The 18838-nt window shown below is 39.3% G+C and overlaps 1 protein-coding gene across 8 annotated transcripts in view; it reads right to left on the bottom strand.

Annotated features, from left to right (window-relative positions):
• The window catches only part of cdk14 (cyclin-dependent kinase 14), a 477589-nt gene that overhangs the window by 149818 nt on the left and 308933 nt on the right, over positions 1-18838 (bottom strand). For all 8 annotated transcript variants that reach the window (XM_052016680.1, XM_052016686.1, XM_052016679.1 and 5 more), the window contains one exon: positions 10594-10642. In XM_052016680.1, coding sequence (XP_051872640.1) covers positions 10594-10642 — 49 coding nt within the window. The remainder of the gene's footprint in view (positions 1-10593; positions 10643-18838) is intronic.

The following is an 18838-nucleotide window of genomic DNA, read 5'->3' as shown; positions in this document are numbered from 1 at the left end:
GCAAAGGTTCAGATATCTGTAACTGTGCTATGTTTTTATGTACTGACATGCAGTTGCTTATTATAGGATATAAGGTTTGCTCTATCACTTCCTGTTTTGGGGATTGCTTACTGAATTCCTGGTTTTGAATTGATGACCTGATGAAGAATACTTCTTGTTGTGTATGTGCATGCATCTTTTTTCACACCACAATATTTCTCCCATAGGTGTCTACTGAACGTAGACAGCACAGTACAGACCCTTTGGCCCACGATGTTGTGCCAACATTTTATCCCACTTGAAGATCTATCTAACCCTTCCTTTTTCTATCATTCATGTTGCTATCTAAGAGATTCTTAAATGTCCCTAATGTAACTGCCTCCACCACCTCTGCCAGCAGTGCATTCCACGCACCCACCACTCTCTGTGTAAAAAACATACCTCTGACATCCCCCCATACCTTCCTCCAATCACCTTAAAATTATACCCCCTTGTGTAAGCCATTTTTGCCCTGCCCTGCCACTCGACCTATGCCTCTTATCATCTTGTACACCTCTATCAAGTCATCTCTCATCTTCCTTTGCTCCAAAGAGAAAAGCCCTAGCTCGCTCAACCTATCCTCATAAGACATGCTCTCCAATCCAGGCAGCATCCTGGTAAATCTCCTCTGCTCCCTCTCTAAAGCTTCCACACCCTTCCTATAATGAGGCGACCAGAACCAAACACAATATTTCAAGAGTGGTCTAACCAGAGTTTTATAGAGCTGCATCATTATTTTGTGGCTCTTGAACTCAATACCCCGACTAATGAAGGCCAACACAACATACGCCTTCTTAACAACCCTATCGACCTGTGTGGCAACCTTGAGGGATCTATGGACATGGCCCCCAAGATCCCTCTGTTCCTCCACAAGAGTCCTGCCATTAACCTTGCATTCTGCCTTCAAATTCGATCTTCCAAAGTGTATCACTTCACATATTTCTGGGTTGAACTCCATCTGCCACTTCTCAACCCAGCTCTGCATCCTATCAATATCCTGTTGTAACCTACAGCAGCCTTCTACATGATCCACAACACCACAAACCTTTGTGTCATCTGCAAACTTACTAACCCACCCCTCCACATCCTCATCCAAGCCATTTATAAAAATCACAAAGAGCAGGGGTCTCAGAACAGATCCCTGTGGAACACCACTAGTTACAGACCTCCAGTCAGAATATACTATATCTACAACTACCCTCTGTCTTCTATGGGCGAGCCAATTCTGAATCCATATGGCCAAGTTTCCCTGGATCCCTGCCTCCTGACTTTCTGAATGCTTACTGGTAATTCTCAATTTCCTGAGTGTTGACAGATTGTTGAACAAGGACTAGAGAACTTTACTGATTTTCTCCTTCCTAATCCAGAAGATAACAAGGGTAACTGCAGTACTTCAAACGTGGCCTGACAAACATCAACTATCTTAGCACAGCCTGGGATGTGAACTTTATTGGTTGATATGCTGCTTACCAGCTCAACCAGATGAGTCAACAGGAGCCTGTACAATATGTGTATTAAAATGCATTATAAAGTTTATCAACATTCCTGGTGGTAGCCGTGAAGAAACATAAAATAGAAGGAAGCAGCGTGAGATTTGAACTCTCGAAGGAACAACATCAACTTCTTGGAACCGGCAGCATTGCTCAGCTGAATGCCAATGTAAAAGTAATTACAGTGCCTAATTAGAATAAGTTACTATGTAGCTGTCTTTCAAATTAAATCACCAAGAGCATTTCTGTGTTCCCCTGAGCTGCTGAAAGATCAAATGATAGAAAACCAAAACTGTTGGCTAGTGGTCAGAATCTACAAATGGCAAGAAAATATCTTTTGCTTCTAATGTCCTTGAAGGGATTTTAAAAAGCCAATTACCCACGACTAAAATCAAGTGTCAAGTATTGCTATTGACAGCATCTGTACTGTGCACAAGACCGACCTCTTTCCTGTCCTTCTGCCGTCACAAATACGGTGCCAGAAACTCTCCTTAGCACTCATTTCTTTGAAGATTCTCTTTAACATTCAAGTTGGGCTTCAGCCTTTCTAATGATCTTAGAAAAGAAGAAGATAAAATGACAGCAGCACAAAACATGGGCTTCTGTTCAGACAGCCAGTTGTGTTGGTCTTTTCCCCTAACTTACTCTGCAGCAACTCCACACTGAGGGCTAATAAAGTAGTACCTAAAGCATATGTGTATCAGCCATCACATGTACTCACTGCCCATTAAAGCCAAAAGCACCAAATTTTGGCAGGCAAGTACAACCTGCAGCACAGCAAGCATTCATCGTAAATGACAAATTTCTCACCATTTTTTGTCAGACTAATTATCTGTAAAACATCTGAAATCCATCCATTCTGATATTGTGCCACTTTCCATGACTACATGTCATTGCTTTTTACCTTGTAACTGAAATCCATTTCGATCATTAGTTGAATGATCTATTTTAATTTGGCCACACCTAAGACAATTGCATTGATTATTGCATTTTATAATAAGTATTTTAGTTCTTTGACAATTACTTTCTCAGTTATATCTAAACAGAGATTTACTTGGATATTTGAATTTTAAAAAATGTCCATGTGCTCATTTGACTGAGTGTTAAAATTCTACTACAGCAATGAAAGAGGAAATCTTCTTCCAACAGACACAAGTGTCAGTTCTTGCCACCAGTGTTAGTGTACCTTGCACAGTATGCTTTTAGATACAATACAAATAACTGCTGGATTAACTTAATGTCATATCACCTTGAAGATGGATTGCCATCGGGCAGGTTTGAACAAGTTATCATCTCAAGTTTTTTTCCTCTCCACTGTAACAGTAATTAGGATCAGTTACTTTGTGATCAAGACAAGGCAATGTTTATTTTATAAAATAACAGCAAAACTAACAAAGAATAGGAGGAGGACAGAAACATTATTTTTGCAAGAAACAGTAATAATCTTTCAGAAATAAAGCAACAATTGGACTCAAAAAGTTAGCATAATCTGTATTCATCAGAAAGTTACATTCAATCTAGTGCAGAACAATAAAATGAAAATTTGCAGTGATTGCAGGTAATTTGTGGAAATTAAATTCGGTCCTAATAGATAACAAGTACGGCACTGCTCAAGGCAAGTTGGTTACCTGGGAAATGACAGAAAAATCACATTACTTTAGAAAATTTAGAGAGATCCTCCCAGAGTGAGTAGAATGCGTTTATAATTGCTTTCATTCCCACTAGAGTTGAGCAAGAATTGTATTTATTCCTCTTGCATTCCAAACAGCACAAATAAATCTGTGGTATCACATGGTGGTGAAGAGCAGATCGGAATCATCTGCTGCATTATTCATTTAACCACTAGAACAAAATAGGATTGGGGTGCAAAGCAACAACCTTATGAACTGTTGATTATGTTTAGTAAAAATGCAAGAGAGCCAAGGTATTGTAGACAACTAAACCCAGACCTATGCAGCTGGAACAAAAGGCAAGTGACACCAGTACTTAACGGAGGACAGGCTGAGTATCTTGGACTATGAGCACTCTCTCTCAAACAGTAAGAAGTGAATCAACATACATTTCATAAAACAAGACCTTTACAAAAGATTGAAGTTCATAACATGTTATGCTCTTGATATTTCTATATAGAAAAAGAAAATTGCAGAAATAATAAAGGCTTCCTCTGCTTGTGTTCCATTACTGGACAACAGAGAACCGGATGAGGCTTGCAAAGGCCTTGCATGAGAGCTGTAACCTTATGGACACCCTCTTCCTCAAGGGGTGTTGGAAGCAGATTCCTTGAATATTTTTAAGGTAGATGTAAATAGATTCTTGGTAAGCAAGGAAGATGAAAGATTACTGGAAATGGTGGGAATGCAGACTTGAGGTTGCTGTCAGATCAGACAGGCTTTATTGATTGATAGAGCAGGTTCATGGGCTAAGTGGCCTAACCCTGCTCCTAGTTCATATACAAGTTAACAGCTAAGTCTCTATTTCAGTTAATCACTAACTTTTACCCTGGAGATAAATGGTCCTTGATGATGCAAGGCTGTGAAAGTGATTTTTTCCCCAGATACAACATATCTGAAGGGAATGAAGCATTTTCCATATGTCAGCTGTAAGACTTTTAGTTATTTTGACTGACAATCCTCAAGATACGCCACAATAATGTTTAAATTGCAAAGTTCAATTCAGTTGTATTGCAGTAGAGGTATCTAAAGAGTAATCTTTACTTTGAACTTTCATTTGCATCACCAGGTATTAAAGAAGTGCTTTCTATTCCTTGTCAATTATATCAATCATTTTGATGAGCAGATGTAATTGGGACTAGCTGGGTGGGCATGTTGTATTGCTCTATGACTCTATATGTACTTAGTTTATCTTGATGTTAGATTTCACAACGCTACACCCAGTCATAAGAATGGGAAAGCAGACCTAACAAACTTCAACTGAAATGAGAAAGCTGCAAATGCTGAAAATCTGAAATAAAGATGGAAAATGCTTCTAATACTCATCTGGTCAAGCATCATCTGAGGCGAGAGAAATGTAGATAACATTTCAAGTTAATGGCCTTTCATCACACAGAGAACATGCACTTCAAGGTGCCCTAGTAATGATATTTCAATTTTGTTCAGCTATTTAAGTTCATTACATTGTCCAAAACCCTTTGACAGCCGTGAGCAGTCAAAAGACCATCAGGCTATTCAGCGGGTTGGACGTCAGAATCTGTCACCTGAGGCCTAGTCGTCACTTATGTCCTATTCTACTGCTTGGAATAGCTACAGCAATGAGGGATCCATGACGAATGGTCTCATCAGGTCACAGAAAGTAAGGAGAGTCATGGGAAATTTAAAATTGATCCAGCCCAATGTTGTCCTGTTTGCAAGTTACAGTGCTGGTGACATCTTGCCACATTTTACAATGACATCTTTCTCCTCAAAGTACAAACAAAGAAACAGTTTGTTTTAAGATGTGTTAGTGGCTGATACCATTTTCTAAGCAGAAATCCAGACAAATTCCATAAATGCTCACCTCAGCAAAATTATTGCACATTTCCTCCTTAGGCAATACAGGGAATTTTGTAATAAAGCTATTTTATTTTCACCATGGCAACAAGCTCTTCTTGCATGTACAGTGTCTTTAGATTAAACATACTTCATGCAATTTTATGTTGAAATACTAATTTGTGATCTCATCTTCAGTGGCAATTAATTCACAATTTATACAATTTACTAAGAAAAAATTTGAATTAAAATAGTTTCAAAATCACAAAGCAGGTGACAATAACAAGAGTGATGCTGCCTCACTTGAAGTGTATCCTGATCTGAACACCTCTGCATTACATATTCAAGTTTAATGGTGAACAACTTAAAGGCCAAAAACTGAAGACTGTGCATTATATCAAAAGCTACTTCAAGGTTCAATTTATCTGCTTTGATTCCTCCTGCATAAATGGAATGTATCTTCGTTCTGGTCTCAGATGATTTAAAGCCTTTGTCTCAGGCCTTCAAGGTTTGAAAATCCTGAGAAAGGCTATAAACTATTTTCAGGAATTATAATTCCCTTGGAGTTTGAGAAAAGGGAACACATTAACTGGCAGACCATCCATCTTTTCTTCCATTCTGAACAGCTGGGTCACAAGCCAAAGATCACTGTGTGAAATCTGAGAGTGTTACTCTGTGAATCATGAAGGTCACTAGGAAAACTATTGAAACTAACTGTAACTCCATTGACTACTGCTTCAGATAGAATTTCCACTTCTCCAATTCTACTTAAATCTGTTGTAACAATGTGCTTATTTTATTCCTGCCAAGAGAATGATTCAAGCCAAAAGCAGCAAATTTGTGGTAGGATACCACTTGTTTTGGTGCACCTTACAACTATACATTAGGATACAGATTATAGTCATAAAGCTAGTACTGCAGGAGTTACTACAATTTTCTGCCATCCCAAAGGAAATCCATTTTGTGTTTAATGCTAAATGCCCATGTGATGATGAATTCCACATCACATTAAATGTGAATTAATTTGCCCCAGAATTTATCAGAACTAACGCCTTCCATTTATTATTATCCCTTGCATTTCTCCCTGCAGACGGTTTCTAAATCATGCTTTATCAGATCATTTTATCTTCCACTCAATTATCATAAAACTTTATCCACCCAGCAGATACAACCTTTCAGTATGAACGCACTCCAACAAACACATCCTAGTGCATTGTATTTTGTTCACCTACATCTTTTTCTAGAACATGCATAACATGAGAAAACTGTCAATCATTCTTCATTATTGCCACGTTTTTAAGCTTAGGTCTTAGAATTGACAATAACTTGAACCTATTTTGCAATTTAACAAAAAAATCACAAAGCACTCAACTCAAAATCGGTGGCCTTTTCTAATGGCCCACATCAAGTTGTGGGGGGAGGCAGGGTTACTGGGCATTAATTTTAAAATACACTTACCCATGAGAAACTTGTCAATATTTGAACATATTTCTTGCCAGAGGATATGACAAACAGAATGAAAACAGAAAATCCTTTTGAAACATCAAGTCATTCAACAATCTGGCTATGACAGGTGCAAAAACACGAAACATTAAGCTCCATTAATGGATCTGCATAACCTTGTTACAGATCTTTAATTTATTCCATGCATCTCACTGCTCAAGAATAGATAAAGTACTAACAATTGTAGGCTTATCGCAGTTAGCCTCAATGTAAATAGAAGGTCAGATACTATGGGTGAATTTTATGCCAGAGATTGGTAGTGGCCAATCTGCTACTTAAGGACTAGTATTAGTTGCTCTCTTTGAAATTCTGACATAATAGAGCACTAAACGAATTCTTCTGAAATGTATTTTTTTTGGCCAAAAGCTTTGTTCTGACAAAAGTCTATTTAATAGTTGCACTTGGTGCAGCTTTATTTTTTAAAAAGGACCATACAATTGTTATTTTTTATATATACAGTATACAAAGACAATTGAGTGCAGCACAGAATCAATAGGGAAATAGGTAAGCCAAGATTCCATTAAAAGGAAGATAATTGAAAGTATTTGCAGAAAAAACAACAAAGGAAAAAAAGGGAATTAGCAAACACCCTAGATCACACATTTGCCATTCAGCAGACAGTTGTACATGGAGCAGGTGGCCATATGATGACAGGCTCTAGGAAGCTGAGGTGTATGGCAAGCCTTGAAGTGGCTGGGTGGAGCATTTCCTGTGGCTGAACTGATAGTGATCTTTGCAAATTTCAGTCTGTATAGTGACTGCTTCAGGCAACTCTGTCTGTAATTTGGTTGTGTCAGTGAAGCATTTACACATACTTTGGGTCTCTTTGTTTCAGTTCTGTCCTTCATCTGATTGAAACTGTTACTTTAATCAAAGAGAGTTATGTCTGTGCGTACTCCAGGAAGATGCAGGGTTACCTGTCTCAACAAATATTGAGATGAGGTACAGAAAGTTCAAGGCAGGAGGCCATTCTTAGCTCATTCTCATCTTATGAAATATGGCAGGAAGTGACAAAATTAACAAAATGCAAAGCTGATGGAAATGCAAGGACTGTTTCTCTAGGTTTTCTCACAGGTACATGGTCTTGTTTCCTTTACAATCAATCTCTTTCCCAAGGTTGTCCATGCCCTCACATTGCATTTCCCACAGTCTTCCTAGCACAATACTCCTTCCTCCAGCACAAGCATGCTCAGCACCATCCACTGCTGAGCTTGCCCTGTCCATAAGCTGCTCCTTACTACCCTCAGTGGCAAGAATCAAACTGGGAATGGGGCAGGTTTCAGGTACCTGTTCTTACTGCACATCACAGAAAGAGTTCCCTTCAAATGGAGGGGTCCGGCTTCCAGAGTCTGTCCCAGAAATAGGTTATGCAGTTTTCTTCATTCATGTGCAGACATAGACATTTATTGTCTAGCTTCCTGGAGAACAAATGCAGATGACAGCAAAGACCATGCTCCCTAAACCAAAATGGTCCTTGAGGGGATGGTGTTAGTTAGGGAAATTAGTGATCACAAGAGGACAGCAATGTACGTTCAAATTAGGGTGATGTTTGACTTGGACGTGTTGGTACTTCCACTGTTTGTTGCTCTTGATCTTGTGGACATGATGCATTTGGGAAATGCTGATAATTTAAGATGCACATGTTGCTGCAGTGCACCCACGGAATGAGTATTATGCAGTCAGAGTGTTGGCAGGGCCAGCACTGATCGAGCAGACTGCAATGTTCTGTATTGCTGTATATATGATCATTGAAGTGAATACCAACCAGAGCCTTGTAGATGGTGAAAAACTTTTGAAGGATCACAAGTTGGGTTGCTCACTGCAGAGCAAAATAAGGATATTTATTACAGTGACTTTTCTGGTCCAATTAAGTTTGTGGATAATTGTGAACTAAAGGATGTCAATAGTGGGGAATTCCATGACTGCAACACAGCTGAAGGTCTAGGCGGTAACTGGCTTTTCTTACTGCTGTCAATGCCTGGCAGCTACATGATACAAAATATACGTGCTATTTGTTGGCTTGAGCTTGGAGGTTGTTCACGCTATTGAACATGAACATTGGGGTGTCAGGATTAGCCACGATACTGTCTACTGTTGAGTAACTTGTTGATTCTTAGTGTTTAGGTTCATACAAAGAATGGCTTATAAGGTGCTCAACAAATTGATTGCTGGTGCCTTATGCAGTTGTATCAAAAGTCCTTAAGATAAAGGAAAACAATCAAAAGGCCATGAATTACAATGATTCAGATAAAGTTGGCAGGCTATGGTAAATTATAATAAAATAAAATAACCAGAAACATGCCCTCAAATCAGTCAATCCCCCAAGAAAATAAAGTTGCTTGTTGGTTTACTCCTGTAAGCCACTGAATCTTTACATGTAACACAGGTACAATTATTTCTTCCACATTAGCAAAGCAGTATCATCTGCTGCAACTTAAACCCATTCCCCTGACATACAATAAACTTGACAGCTGCTGTGCTTTCCTAGGTGGAGAATATCAAATAGTTTGTGGCATTGAAAAAGTTAAATATTTTATACAATTGAAATACCTCACATCTTAAGACACAGTCACACAGATAAACATACACAAGGCAGAGAATGATGATTATGAATATGTTGCAGGGCCCTTTGGAGCTCAAATGATAGATCTAATTACTTGCTAACACATTTCAGAGAAGAGGTAATGTCACAATAAACAACTAGAGTTCAGGTGACGTTGATATGTGGAACAACAAAGATGTGACTGGTCCTTATCGAACATTAGAATTGTCGTGACGAGCATCTTAAATTGTAAAGACTTTGAACATTTAGGATCTACACCTCATCTAAGGAATGCAAGAGAAAGAAACTTCGCAATTAATGTATGCTTTATTTATTGAAAAGATTTACTTTTTGCTATTGGTAACAAGTAAATTAGGATGGATTTATTGGCATCTTCATGGTGCATAATGTAATATCCTCTCAATTTTGCTTGTTTTGTTTTTATTTCTGGCAGTGAAAGAATTTAAGGTACAGAGATAAGGAAGGCATTCAAAGTTTTTTTTTGTTCAGAACATATATACAGTAATATGGTGACTTTTTTTTAAGAAAATAAAATATTTCTTCAAATTTTGTAAGTAAATTTGGGAAATGTACATTTTAACTCCTCTTGCAAACATTTCAATTTTTTTAAACTAACCTTAACTTGTGAATCATCAATCTTCTTCTGCAAGAGTAAAGAGTGAAGCTCTTCTTTGAAAGAGATTTATTCTTTACTATCACAGAAGAAAAATATAAGTATGTCGTGTTATGTCCATTTTGCACAATGGGTTAAATGATCTTCCTCCACATCATTATACAAATTGTCTATACCATGCCCTTATTTCTTCAGACAAAGCTATGTTACACTTCACAGTTACACAAAGAAACACTATGACCAATTGATCCAAATGGTATAATATAAAGAATACCAGAATTCAAACTGATTAGTTCAGTAGGTTGGCTGGAAAACCATTTTAAATCCAGTGCTATTTGGAAAGTTTGGTTATACATCAAAAGTTGCCTTTCTCTTGCACCAACTTTCTCCCTGCATTAATAAATTCAAGTTGTCAGCTATTCAGTCATCAATAACAAGGTTTTCTGGAAATCTCTGTTTAATGAAGCAAAATGAGAATATGAACCTCACCACAACTAGAAAAAAGGTACATACTTCAGCACCGTACAAGAAAAAGTGTGTCACTGTTAACCCTGACCTACAGCATTCATATTGGCTGAGACATTCCTGTAATTTCCTGAAACCAACAGGTGACTGTATGACTGTGGAAAATATCTAAATTAAAATTTATATCAATAATTTAAGAATGCTTAAAGTTTCAGGCTGCTGCAGAAATTGTCATTTACACTTATGAAGTTGCTCTGTTAAACCTAAAGCAATTAGCTGCACAATAGAAGAGCTTAGTTTTGATTTACAATTATATAGATATATTCAATACCTATTGTGCCAACAGGAGCATACAAGGTATGTAATAAGAAACAAATTGTTTCCATGGATACAGTTGGACAGGTGTACACAAACACAACAGGATGTAAAAGAATTATCGTCTACAAAAAGACTTACTTATTCCATGCTTGTCTAAGTTTTTTAGAACTGTACTGTGTGAAGCGATCTGGAAGAAAAAGAGATACAATGAGTGTTTCCATGTTAGATTCTTTAAATTAATAGTTGTACTGCTCTCTTGAATATTAAAACAGCATTTAGATTATTTAAAAATGAAAATGAGAAGCTTTTATCAGGGCAACTATCTATATACAAATTAGGTTAAGATCCATACACTTAAATCTCTGAATTAGATTCAAGTACAACCCCAGACACATGAGCACAAAAATCTAGACTTGTACTCCTATGCAGTACTCAGAGAGTGCTGCACCATCAGAAATGCCATTTTTCAGATGAGATGCTATACTGAGGCCTTTCTACCCTCTTTTGTGGACATTCATTAAACAAAAAGTAGGGAGTTTTCCTGTATATTGGATACTATTTATTCCTCAATTAGTGTCAGTTAACTGACCATTATCACATTGCTATTCAGGGAATTTTTTTGCATTGATGTTTATGGGACTTCAATGTATGCAAACTGACTGCTAAATTTTCTATATTCTGACATTTACCACATTCTGAGGTTATAACAAATGCTACATAAATGCAGTTTTTTTAATATAATAAAGCATTTTACAAATACAATCACCAGATGCAATGAGGAACCACTGAAAGTGAAACATGAGACAGATTTACCCTTAGATCTGCAGGTGTTTAATTCAATGCCTTTAATTATCTGACTTGATTATTATCATCTGCTACTCTCTATGCAAATCTGATTAATTTATCCCGCACAATTCACCAGAGCCAGATGCAGCTGAATCATTATCAGGACATTGCCGGTCCCAGGTATTATTTAACAATTTTTGTATGTGTTTATTTTCTCACCAACTTTTCTTATTCAAAAGCTGCTATTTTTCGCAGAATGTTGTTTTTGTGTTCAGTGCAAGGTTTTGCAGCTATGTTAATAATTTTATGAAGGCTCTAATTTACAAAGACCTATCGTACAGTCTCTGCCTCTGTTATTATTCAGTCCTGGATTAAAAATGCAGATAAGTATGACTGCATAAGCTGGATGGTAGAGTAAAAATCATAAGAAGCTGATTAAAGCAACAAAACCTTAGATGTTGGACCCAAAAACAGAAAATGCCAGAAAGCTTGGCCACACTTGATGAGGCCGCAGTTCGAATACTGTGTACAATTCTGGTCGCCACACTACTGGAAGGATGTGATTAAACTAGAGAGGGTGCAGAAAAGATTCACAAGGATGTTGCCTGGATTAGAGGGTTATAAAGAAAGATCGAATAGGTTGGGTGAATTTCTTTACTTGGAGCAAAGGAGGTGTGTTATTATGTAGTTATAATAAAGAACTACAGTTCCAGTAGACAATGCAAGGGGTCACACAGGGGAACAGGAAATGGCTGTAAAAAGAGAGGGAAAGCAAGCCAGTCTGGTGTTGGTTAATAAAGTGTTCAGATGTTAAACCACGTGAAGTTTATCTCTTGATGAAGAGCAAACATAACATGGTGTCAGAAGTGGGATACAAACCCACTCCTCCAGTTGGAGACCAGAACTTACCTGGCTAAGTTCATTCTTCGACTGTCAACAGTGTCAGCACCACTTAGGTCACTCCTTGAGCAACAAAATGAATGGATTTGGTCTCATGAGCAAGAAGATTGTTTTCAGACGTTGAAAAGGGTCCTAACTGAAGAGCCCGTGCTGAAGTTTTATGATCCGGAAAGGTGTATCAGGATATCACCTGATGCGTCCCAGCACAGCCTTGGATCAGTACTACTGCAGCAGCATGATGGCACATGGCAACCTGTGGCCTATGCATCAAGGGCTTTAACAAGTGCAGAAGCCAACTATGCACAGATAGAGAAAGAGCTTCTCGCCAGTACATATGCATGTGAAAGGTTCCATCAGTACATCTATGGGCAAGCTATTGAAGTGGAGACAGACCATAAACAATTGGTCTCAATTACGTCCAAACCACTGAATGACTGTCCAATGAGAATACAGCACATGTTGATAAGGCTGCAGAAATATGATGTGAAGATGATCCACACACTGGGAAAATATATGTTTGCTGCTGATGCGCTGTCTTGAGCTGTCAACAAGACAGAAAAGAGTGACCAACAGGTTAATGCAGATATACAGGCCTATGTCGACATGATTGTCACCTCTCTTCCAGTATCTCCAGATAGAACAGAGCAGATTAGGAAAGCAGCAGAGGTAGATGAAACAATGAAAGTACTCAATGATACAATACAGAAAGGATGGCCAGCAACAAAGGATGACTGTCCAATGTGTATTCGGCTATTGGGCATGCAGAGCTAAACTGTCAGTCATGAAAGATATGGTCTTCAAAGGCAACAGGTTTGAGATTCCAGTGTCACTACGCAAGGAGATGCTCCAGAAGATACACGAAGGGCATCTTGGGGAGGAAAAATGTAAACGTACAGCACGTGAAGTGAGGTACTGGCCAAGAATGAACAAAGACATCAGCCGGACCACTGCTTCATGTGAAAGATGCCTTACCTACAGACCAAAGCAGCAAGCAGAACAACTTACACCACACCCTGTACCAGGCAGGCCGTATTTCAAAGTTGGAATGGATTTGTTTGACTGTAATGGGAAGAGCCATATTGTTGTAACAGACTACTTTTCCAATTACCCAGAGGTTGCAACACTGCAATCAATGTCCAGCAAAGCAGTTATCACGTTCCTGAAAGCTGTGTTTGCGAGGCATGGAGTTCCATGTAAAGTAGTATCAGACAATGGTCCACAATTTTCGAGCTGTGAATTTGAATCCTTTGCCCATGTTTGGGGGTTTCGACATACTGTTTAACCTCAAGCCTAGCAGAGAGTTCAGTTAAGGTGCTGAAGGGCCTCATGAAGAAAGCGCAAGATGGATGAGAGGATTTCCACAGAAGTCTAACGATTTACAGAAGTGCACCACTGCAGAACGGCCTTTCACCAGCCCAAATGCTGATGGGTCGACACATACGCACTAACCTTCCAATACATGAAAACCTGTTGATACCTGAAGGAGCACACAAGGTCAAACAAGCTAAAGAGGAAGGGAAAGAAAAACAGAAACACAATCATGACAAGACAGCAAAAAGCCTACTTGTCATGAAGCCTGGGGATCAAGTGCGAATCCAAGATCATGATTCTGGCACATGGTCCATGCAAGGAGTTGTGCAAGAGGAAGTAAATCCACATTCACACCAGATCCAGATGGAGCAAGGGACACCTCTGAGGAGGAACTGTGTGGATCTACGACCACAAGCTCCAACCCATGGCTGTGACCCTGTCAGTACACCAAAGGGGCCAGCAATATGGAGAAAACGAACATGTGACCAGATTTCCCAGAGAAACACCAATAGTAATGCAACAAATGAAAGCAACACACCTGTAAAAGCAAGTACCAGACCAAAAAGGACCATTAAATCACCTCAGAGACTGATTGAAAGCTGCTGAGTGGAAAGGGTTCTTGGCAGGTTCATAAGGACAAAGCACTGCGTTTGTTTTTCTTTAAAGGGGGCAGATATGTTATTGTGTGTTATTATGTAGTTATAATAAAGAACTACAGTTCCCAGTAGGCAATGCAAGGGGTTACATGGGGAGGAAAGGAAGTGGCTGTAAAAAGAGAGGGAAAGCAAGCCAGTCTGGTGTTGGTTAATAAAATGTTCAGATGTTAAACCTACGCGAAGTTTGTCCCTTGATGAAGAACAAACACAACAGGAGGCTGAGAGGTGACATGATAGACGTATATAAAATTATGAGAGGCATAGATAGGGTAGATAATCAGAGTCAGTTTCCCATGATAGGGGTGTCTAAAACTAGAAGGCATAGGTTTAAGGTGAGAGGGAGGAGATTTAGAGGATCTAAGGGTAAATTTTTCCACAGAGTAGTTGGTATTTGGAATGAAGTGCCGGGGGAAGTGGTGGAGGCAGGAACAGTACCAACATTTAGGACATCTGGACAGGTACTTAAATGAGCAAGGCATAGAGGGATATTGAATTGATGCAGGCAAGTTCAATTAGTATAGATAGGCATGACGGTCGGCATAAACGCGGTGGACAGAGCAGTCTGCTTCTACTGTGATTCTATTAAATGGGTAACCACTACAGGCCCAATAAGTCTAGAATTTACTTGTAAGACAAACTGCTCAATCCAGGTATCAATCCAGTAAATTTCCCTGAACTGTTTCCAAAGCATCAAAATCCTTAATTAAATAAGGATACTGTAAATCAATACCATTCCCAGAATGTGAAAATCAAACAATGCAGATGCTGGAAATCCAAAATCTACCCAGTACTCCAGATGTGTTGTCACCAATGCCTTATATAATCGAAACATAAACTGCTAATTTGTATATTCAATCCCAATCACATTCTGTAAGCCTTCCTAAATAACGCTTGTCCCTTCATGCTTGTCTTTTGCAAAGCCTGGACTAAAATACCCAGATCTCCCTGCATCTCAGGGCTCTGCAATTTTTCACGAATTGGATAATATGGTTTGTTTTTACTCTGGAAATTTCATATTTTCCAACAATATAGTACATTGGCTAAATCTTTGCCTACTCACTTAACCTGTCTATATCTCTTTGTAGCCTCCTTATGGTCTTTACACAACTTATTCTGCTACCCATCTTTGTGTCATTAGCAAATTTAGCAACCATACCCTTGGTGCTCTCACCCTAGCATTTATATAAATTGTAAAACATTGAGGTCCAAACACTGATCCCTATGATGCATCACTTGCGCATTGGATGTCATCAGAGACCTGAAATTGCACTGGCATTCAAAAACGTGTGTAACCAAACTTTATACCAGCAGAGCTTAACTTGTGACTAAATCTGCAGTTTTATCTGAAGATTTATTTTTTACTCATCTTTCTGGTATGTGGCTTTTGCTGGTAAAACCAGACATTTATTTTCCAGTCTTAATGCCATTGAGATGGTCATGGTAAGATGCCTTCTTGAACTGCAACAATTCATGTAGTGAAGTCATTGTTGCTGGGTGTGGAGCTCCAAGATTTACACCCAGCAACAATAAAGGAACAACGATATATCTCTGAATCAAGATGGTGTGCAACTTGAAGGAGAATCTGCAAATGGTAGTGTTCCCATGCATCAGCTACACCGCTTGGTAGTAGAGATTGCTGATGTGGGAGGTGCTGTCGGAATAGCCTAGGCAGTTACTTTTGTAGGTTCCACATACTGCTGCCATGATGGGTCACTGGTGGAGGGAATGAATATTTCTGATGGTGAATAGAGTTCCAATCAAGTAGGCTGCTTTGCTAAAAAAACATGAATTGTCTTAAGTCTGAGATTGAATAATCAAAAAAAGAAAATATGCATTGGAGCTTTATTTTAAATCTGGTCATAGGATTTTAAAAGTGATCAGGTTCTACACATAATTGTTTTAAAGCTGTTTGAGAGCTTTTTTTTCCCCCAAACTGCCAAAATCCTTATTTTGATGTTGTTCTCACGAATTTTTAGCTATGCAAGTCCATAATTTGACACTGCAGCTCGTGTGCTCAGGGTGTTGTGAGACTTTAGAACTAATAGGGTTCGCGTGACATTATTGTTCTCTTGGGTGGTGTTCCACAGGGATCAGTGCTAGGACCCGTGTTGTTTGTGATATATATGATTTGAACAAAAACATAGGTGGGCTGATTAGCAAGTTTGCAGACAACACAAAAATTGGCAGAGTTGTGGATAGTGAGGAAGGTTGTCAAAGGATACAGCAGGATATAGGTCAGTTGGAAATATGGGTGGAAAAATGGCAGATGAGTTTAAGCCAGACAAGTGAGAGGCATTGTACCTTGAGAGGTCAAATGCAAGACAGAAGTACACATTAAATGGCATGACCCTTGGGAGCATTGGAGGGATCTCGAGAGGCATAGATCGAGTGGACAGCCAGAGACTTTTTCCCAGTGCGACAATGGCTAACACGAGGGGACATAATTTTAAGGTGATTGGAGGAAGGTATAAGGGGGATGTCAGGGGTAAGTTTTTTTTTACACAGAGAGTGGTGGGTGCGTGGAACACACTGCCTGCAGAGGTTGTGGGGGCAGATACATTAGGGATATTTAAGGGGCTCTTAGATAGACACGTGAATGATAGAAAAATAGGGGGCTATGTGGGAGGGAAGGGTTGGATAGATCTTAGAGCAGGATAAAATGTCGGCACAACATTGTGGGCTGAAGGGCCTGTAGTGTTCTATGTTCTATCTTGGGATGCAAGTCCACAGCTTCCTGAAAGTGGCAACACAAGTAGATAGTGTGGTAAAGAAGGCATATGTCATGCTTGCCTTTTTCAGTAGGGAAGTTGAGTATAAAAGTAGAAAAGTCACTTTGCAGCTGTATAAAAACTTTGGTTGGGTCACATTTAGAATACTGTGAACAGTTTTCGTTGCTGCATTACAAGAAAGATGTAGAGGCTTTGGAGAGGGCCCAAAAGAGGTTCACCATGATGTTGCCTGGAATAGAGAATATAAACTATAAGGAAAGGTTGGACAAACTTGGATCGTTTTCTCTGGAGCATTGGAGCCTGATAGAAGTATATAAAATTATGAGAGGCATTGATAGGATAAATAGTCAAAATCTTTTTCCCCCAGAGTGGAAATGTCAAATGCCAGAGTGCATAGCTTTAAAGTGAGAGGAGGAAAGTTTAAAGGAGATTTATGAGGCAAGTTTTTTTCTTTTGCATAGAGAATGGTAGGTGCACCAGAACGCACTGGTGGAAGCAGATACAATAGTAATATTTGAGAGGCATTTAGACAGGTACATGAATAGGCAGGGAATAAAGACCACATGCAGGCAGATGGGATTAGTTTAATTTGGCATCATGATCGGCACAGACAGTGTAGGCCGTAAAGCCTGTTCCTGTGCTGTACTGTTCTATGTTCTAAGGGTTAGAGGTGCTGCTGTTTACCAGGTAGATAGCACAGAATGCAATTACAATGCACAAGTGGTAGTAAGATAGACTTTGAGTTCTGAGGTGGAGTTGTTAAACCTGCTTAGAACTTGACAGCAATGACACTTAACTCTTTCAGGAGCATTTGTACTTCGTTTAGTTGTATAGCAACAAAGTCAGTCAGTTTTGATTACAAACTTTTACTCTCACCTCAGCATGCACAATAGCTCTTCTGGTAAGAAAACAAATAACCCATCTCCTTATTTTAGTCTCTGTGGTTTGCTAACACTCTGCCCAAGGCTAGTTCTGGCTAATTTGCCTCATGTTGTTCTGCTCTTTATTACTGGAGATTGACACGGTTATTGCCATCCTTTTCTGTTGTTTCTGTGGACACTTGACGATTTGACAGAACCACTGGTTGCAGGTGTCATCAAACTGGATTCAGTCAACCTCTTATGATATTTCCCCTTCAGTGGTTTCTCTCCTGACACCACCTCGTCTATCTTACGTAATTACAACTTCACTTCCTTGGCCCTATTTATTGCTGTAGTAACTTGATTGGCATTTCTTCTCTGTCCAAGCATTGCAGTTTCCCTTCAGGCATCAACTCGTCAGGGCTTGCCCCTGTAACTTAATGCATTAACATCATTCATAGAAATGGCAAGTGATCCTTTGCACACCTGCTTTGAGCCTCGAGGATGTTAGAAAGCATTTAACAGCTCATGAGTCAAACTACTCAGCACAGAACATGGCATAGAAATCTACAGCCTGAGTGCTGGAAAATGGGATTAGTATAGTTAGGTACTTAATGGGCAGCAGAGACATACTGGGCTGAAGGACCAACTTCTGTTGCATCAGATTTATTTCCTTCAAGGCTCAACTTCCTTTCTTTTAACCTATCATATTTCATTGATCACAATTTTACAAAGATACACGGTGCTATACACAATCATTGCCTTTGCATTGAGTGAAGCTACTGTAATCTTTGATTTGCCATTCATTTCTTGCATTCATGATTCAATGGGTGGCAGAGTAGTACAGCAGTTGATGTCTTTGCCTCACAGCTCCAGAGACCCAGATTCAATCCTGACCTTGGGTACTGTCTATGTGGAGTTTGCACATCATCCCTGTGACCACGTGGGTTTCTGTTGGGTGTTCCAATTTTCTCCCACATCCCAAAGTTGGGCTAGTGGGTTAACTAACACGGTAGTGTAGCAGTTAGCACAACGCTTTACAGTGCCAGCGACCCGGGTTCAATTCCCGCCACTGTAAGGAGTTTGTACGTTCTCCCCGTGTCTGCGTGAGTTTCCTCCGGGTTCCTCCCACATTCCAAAG

This window comes from Pristis pectinata, chromosome 5, assembly GCF_009764475.1.
Source record: "Pristis pectinata isolate sPriPec2 chromosome 5, sPriPec2.1.pri, whole genome shotgun sequence".
NCBI lineage: Eukaryota > Metazoa > Chordata > Chondrichthyes > Rhinopristiformes > Pristidae > Pristis > Pristis pectinata.
The sequence above is the reverse complement of the archived record's forward strand: the minus strand, read 5'-3'. Positions and strand labels throughout refer to the sequence as shown.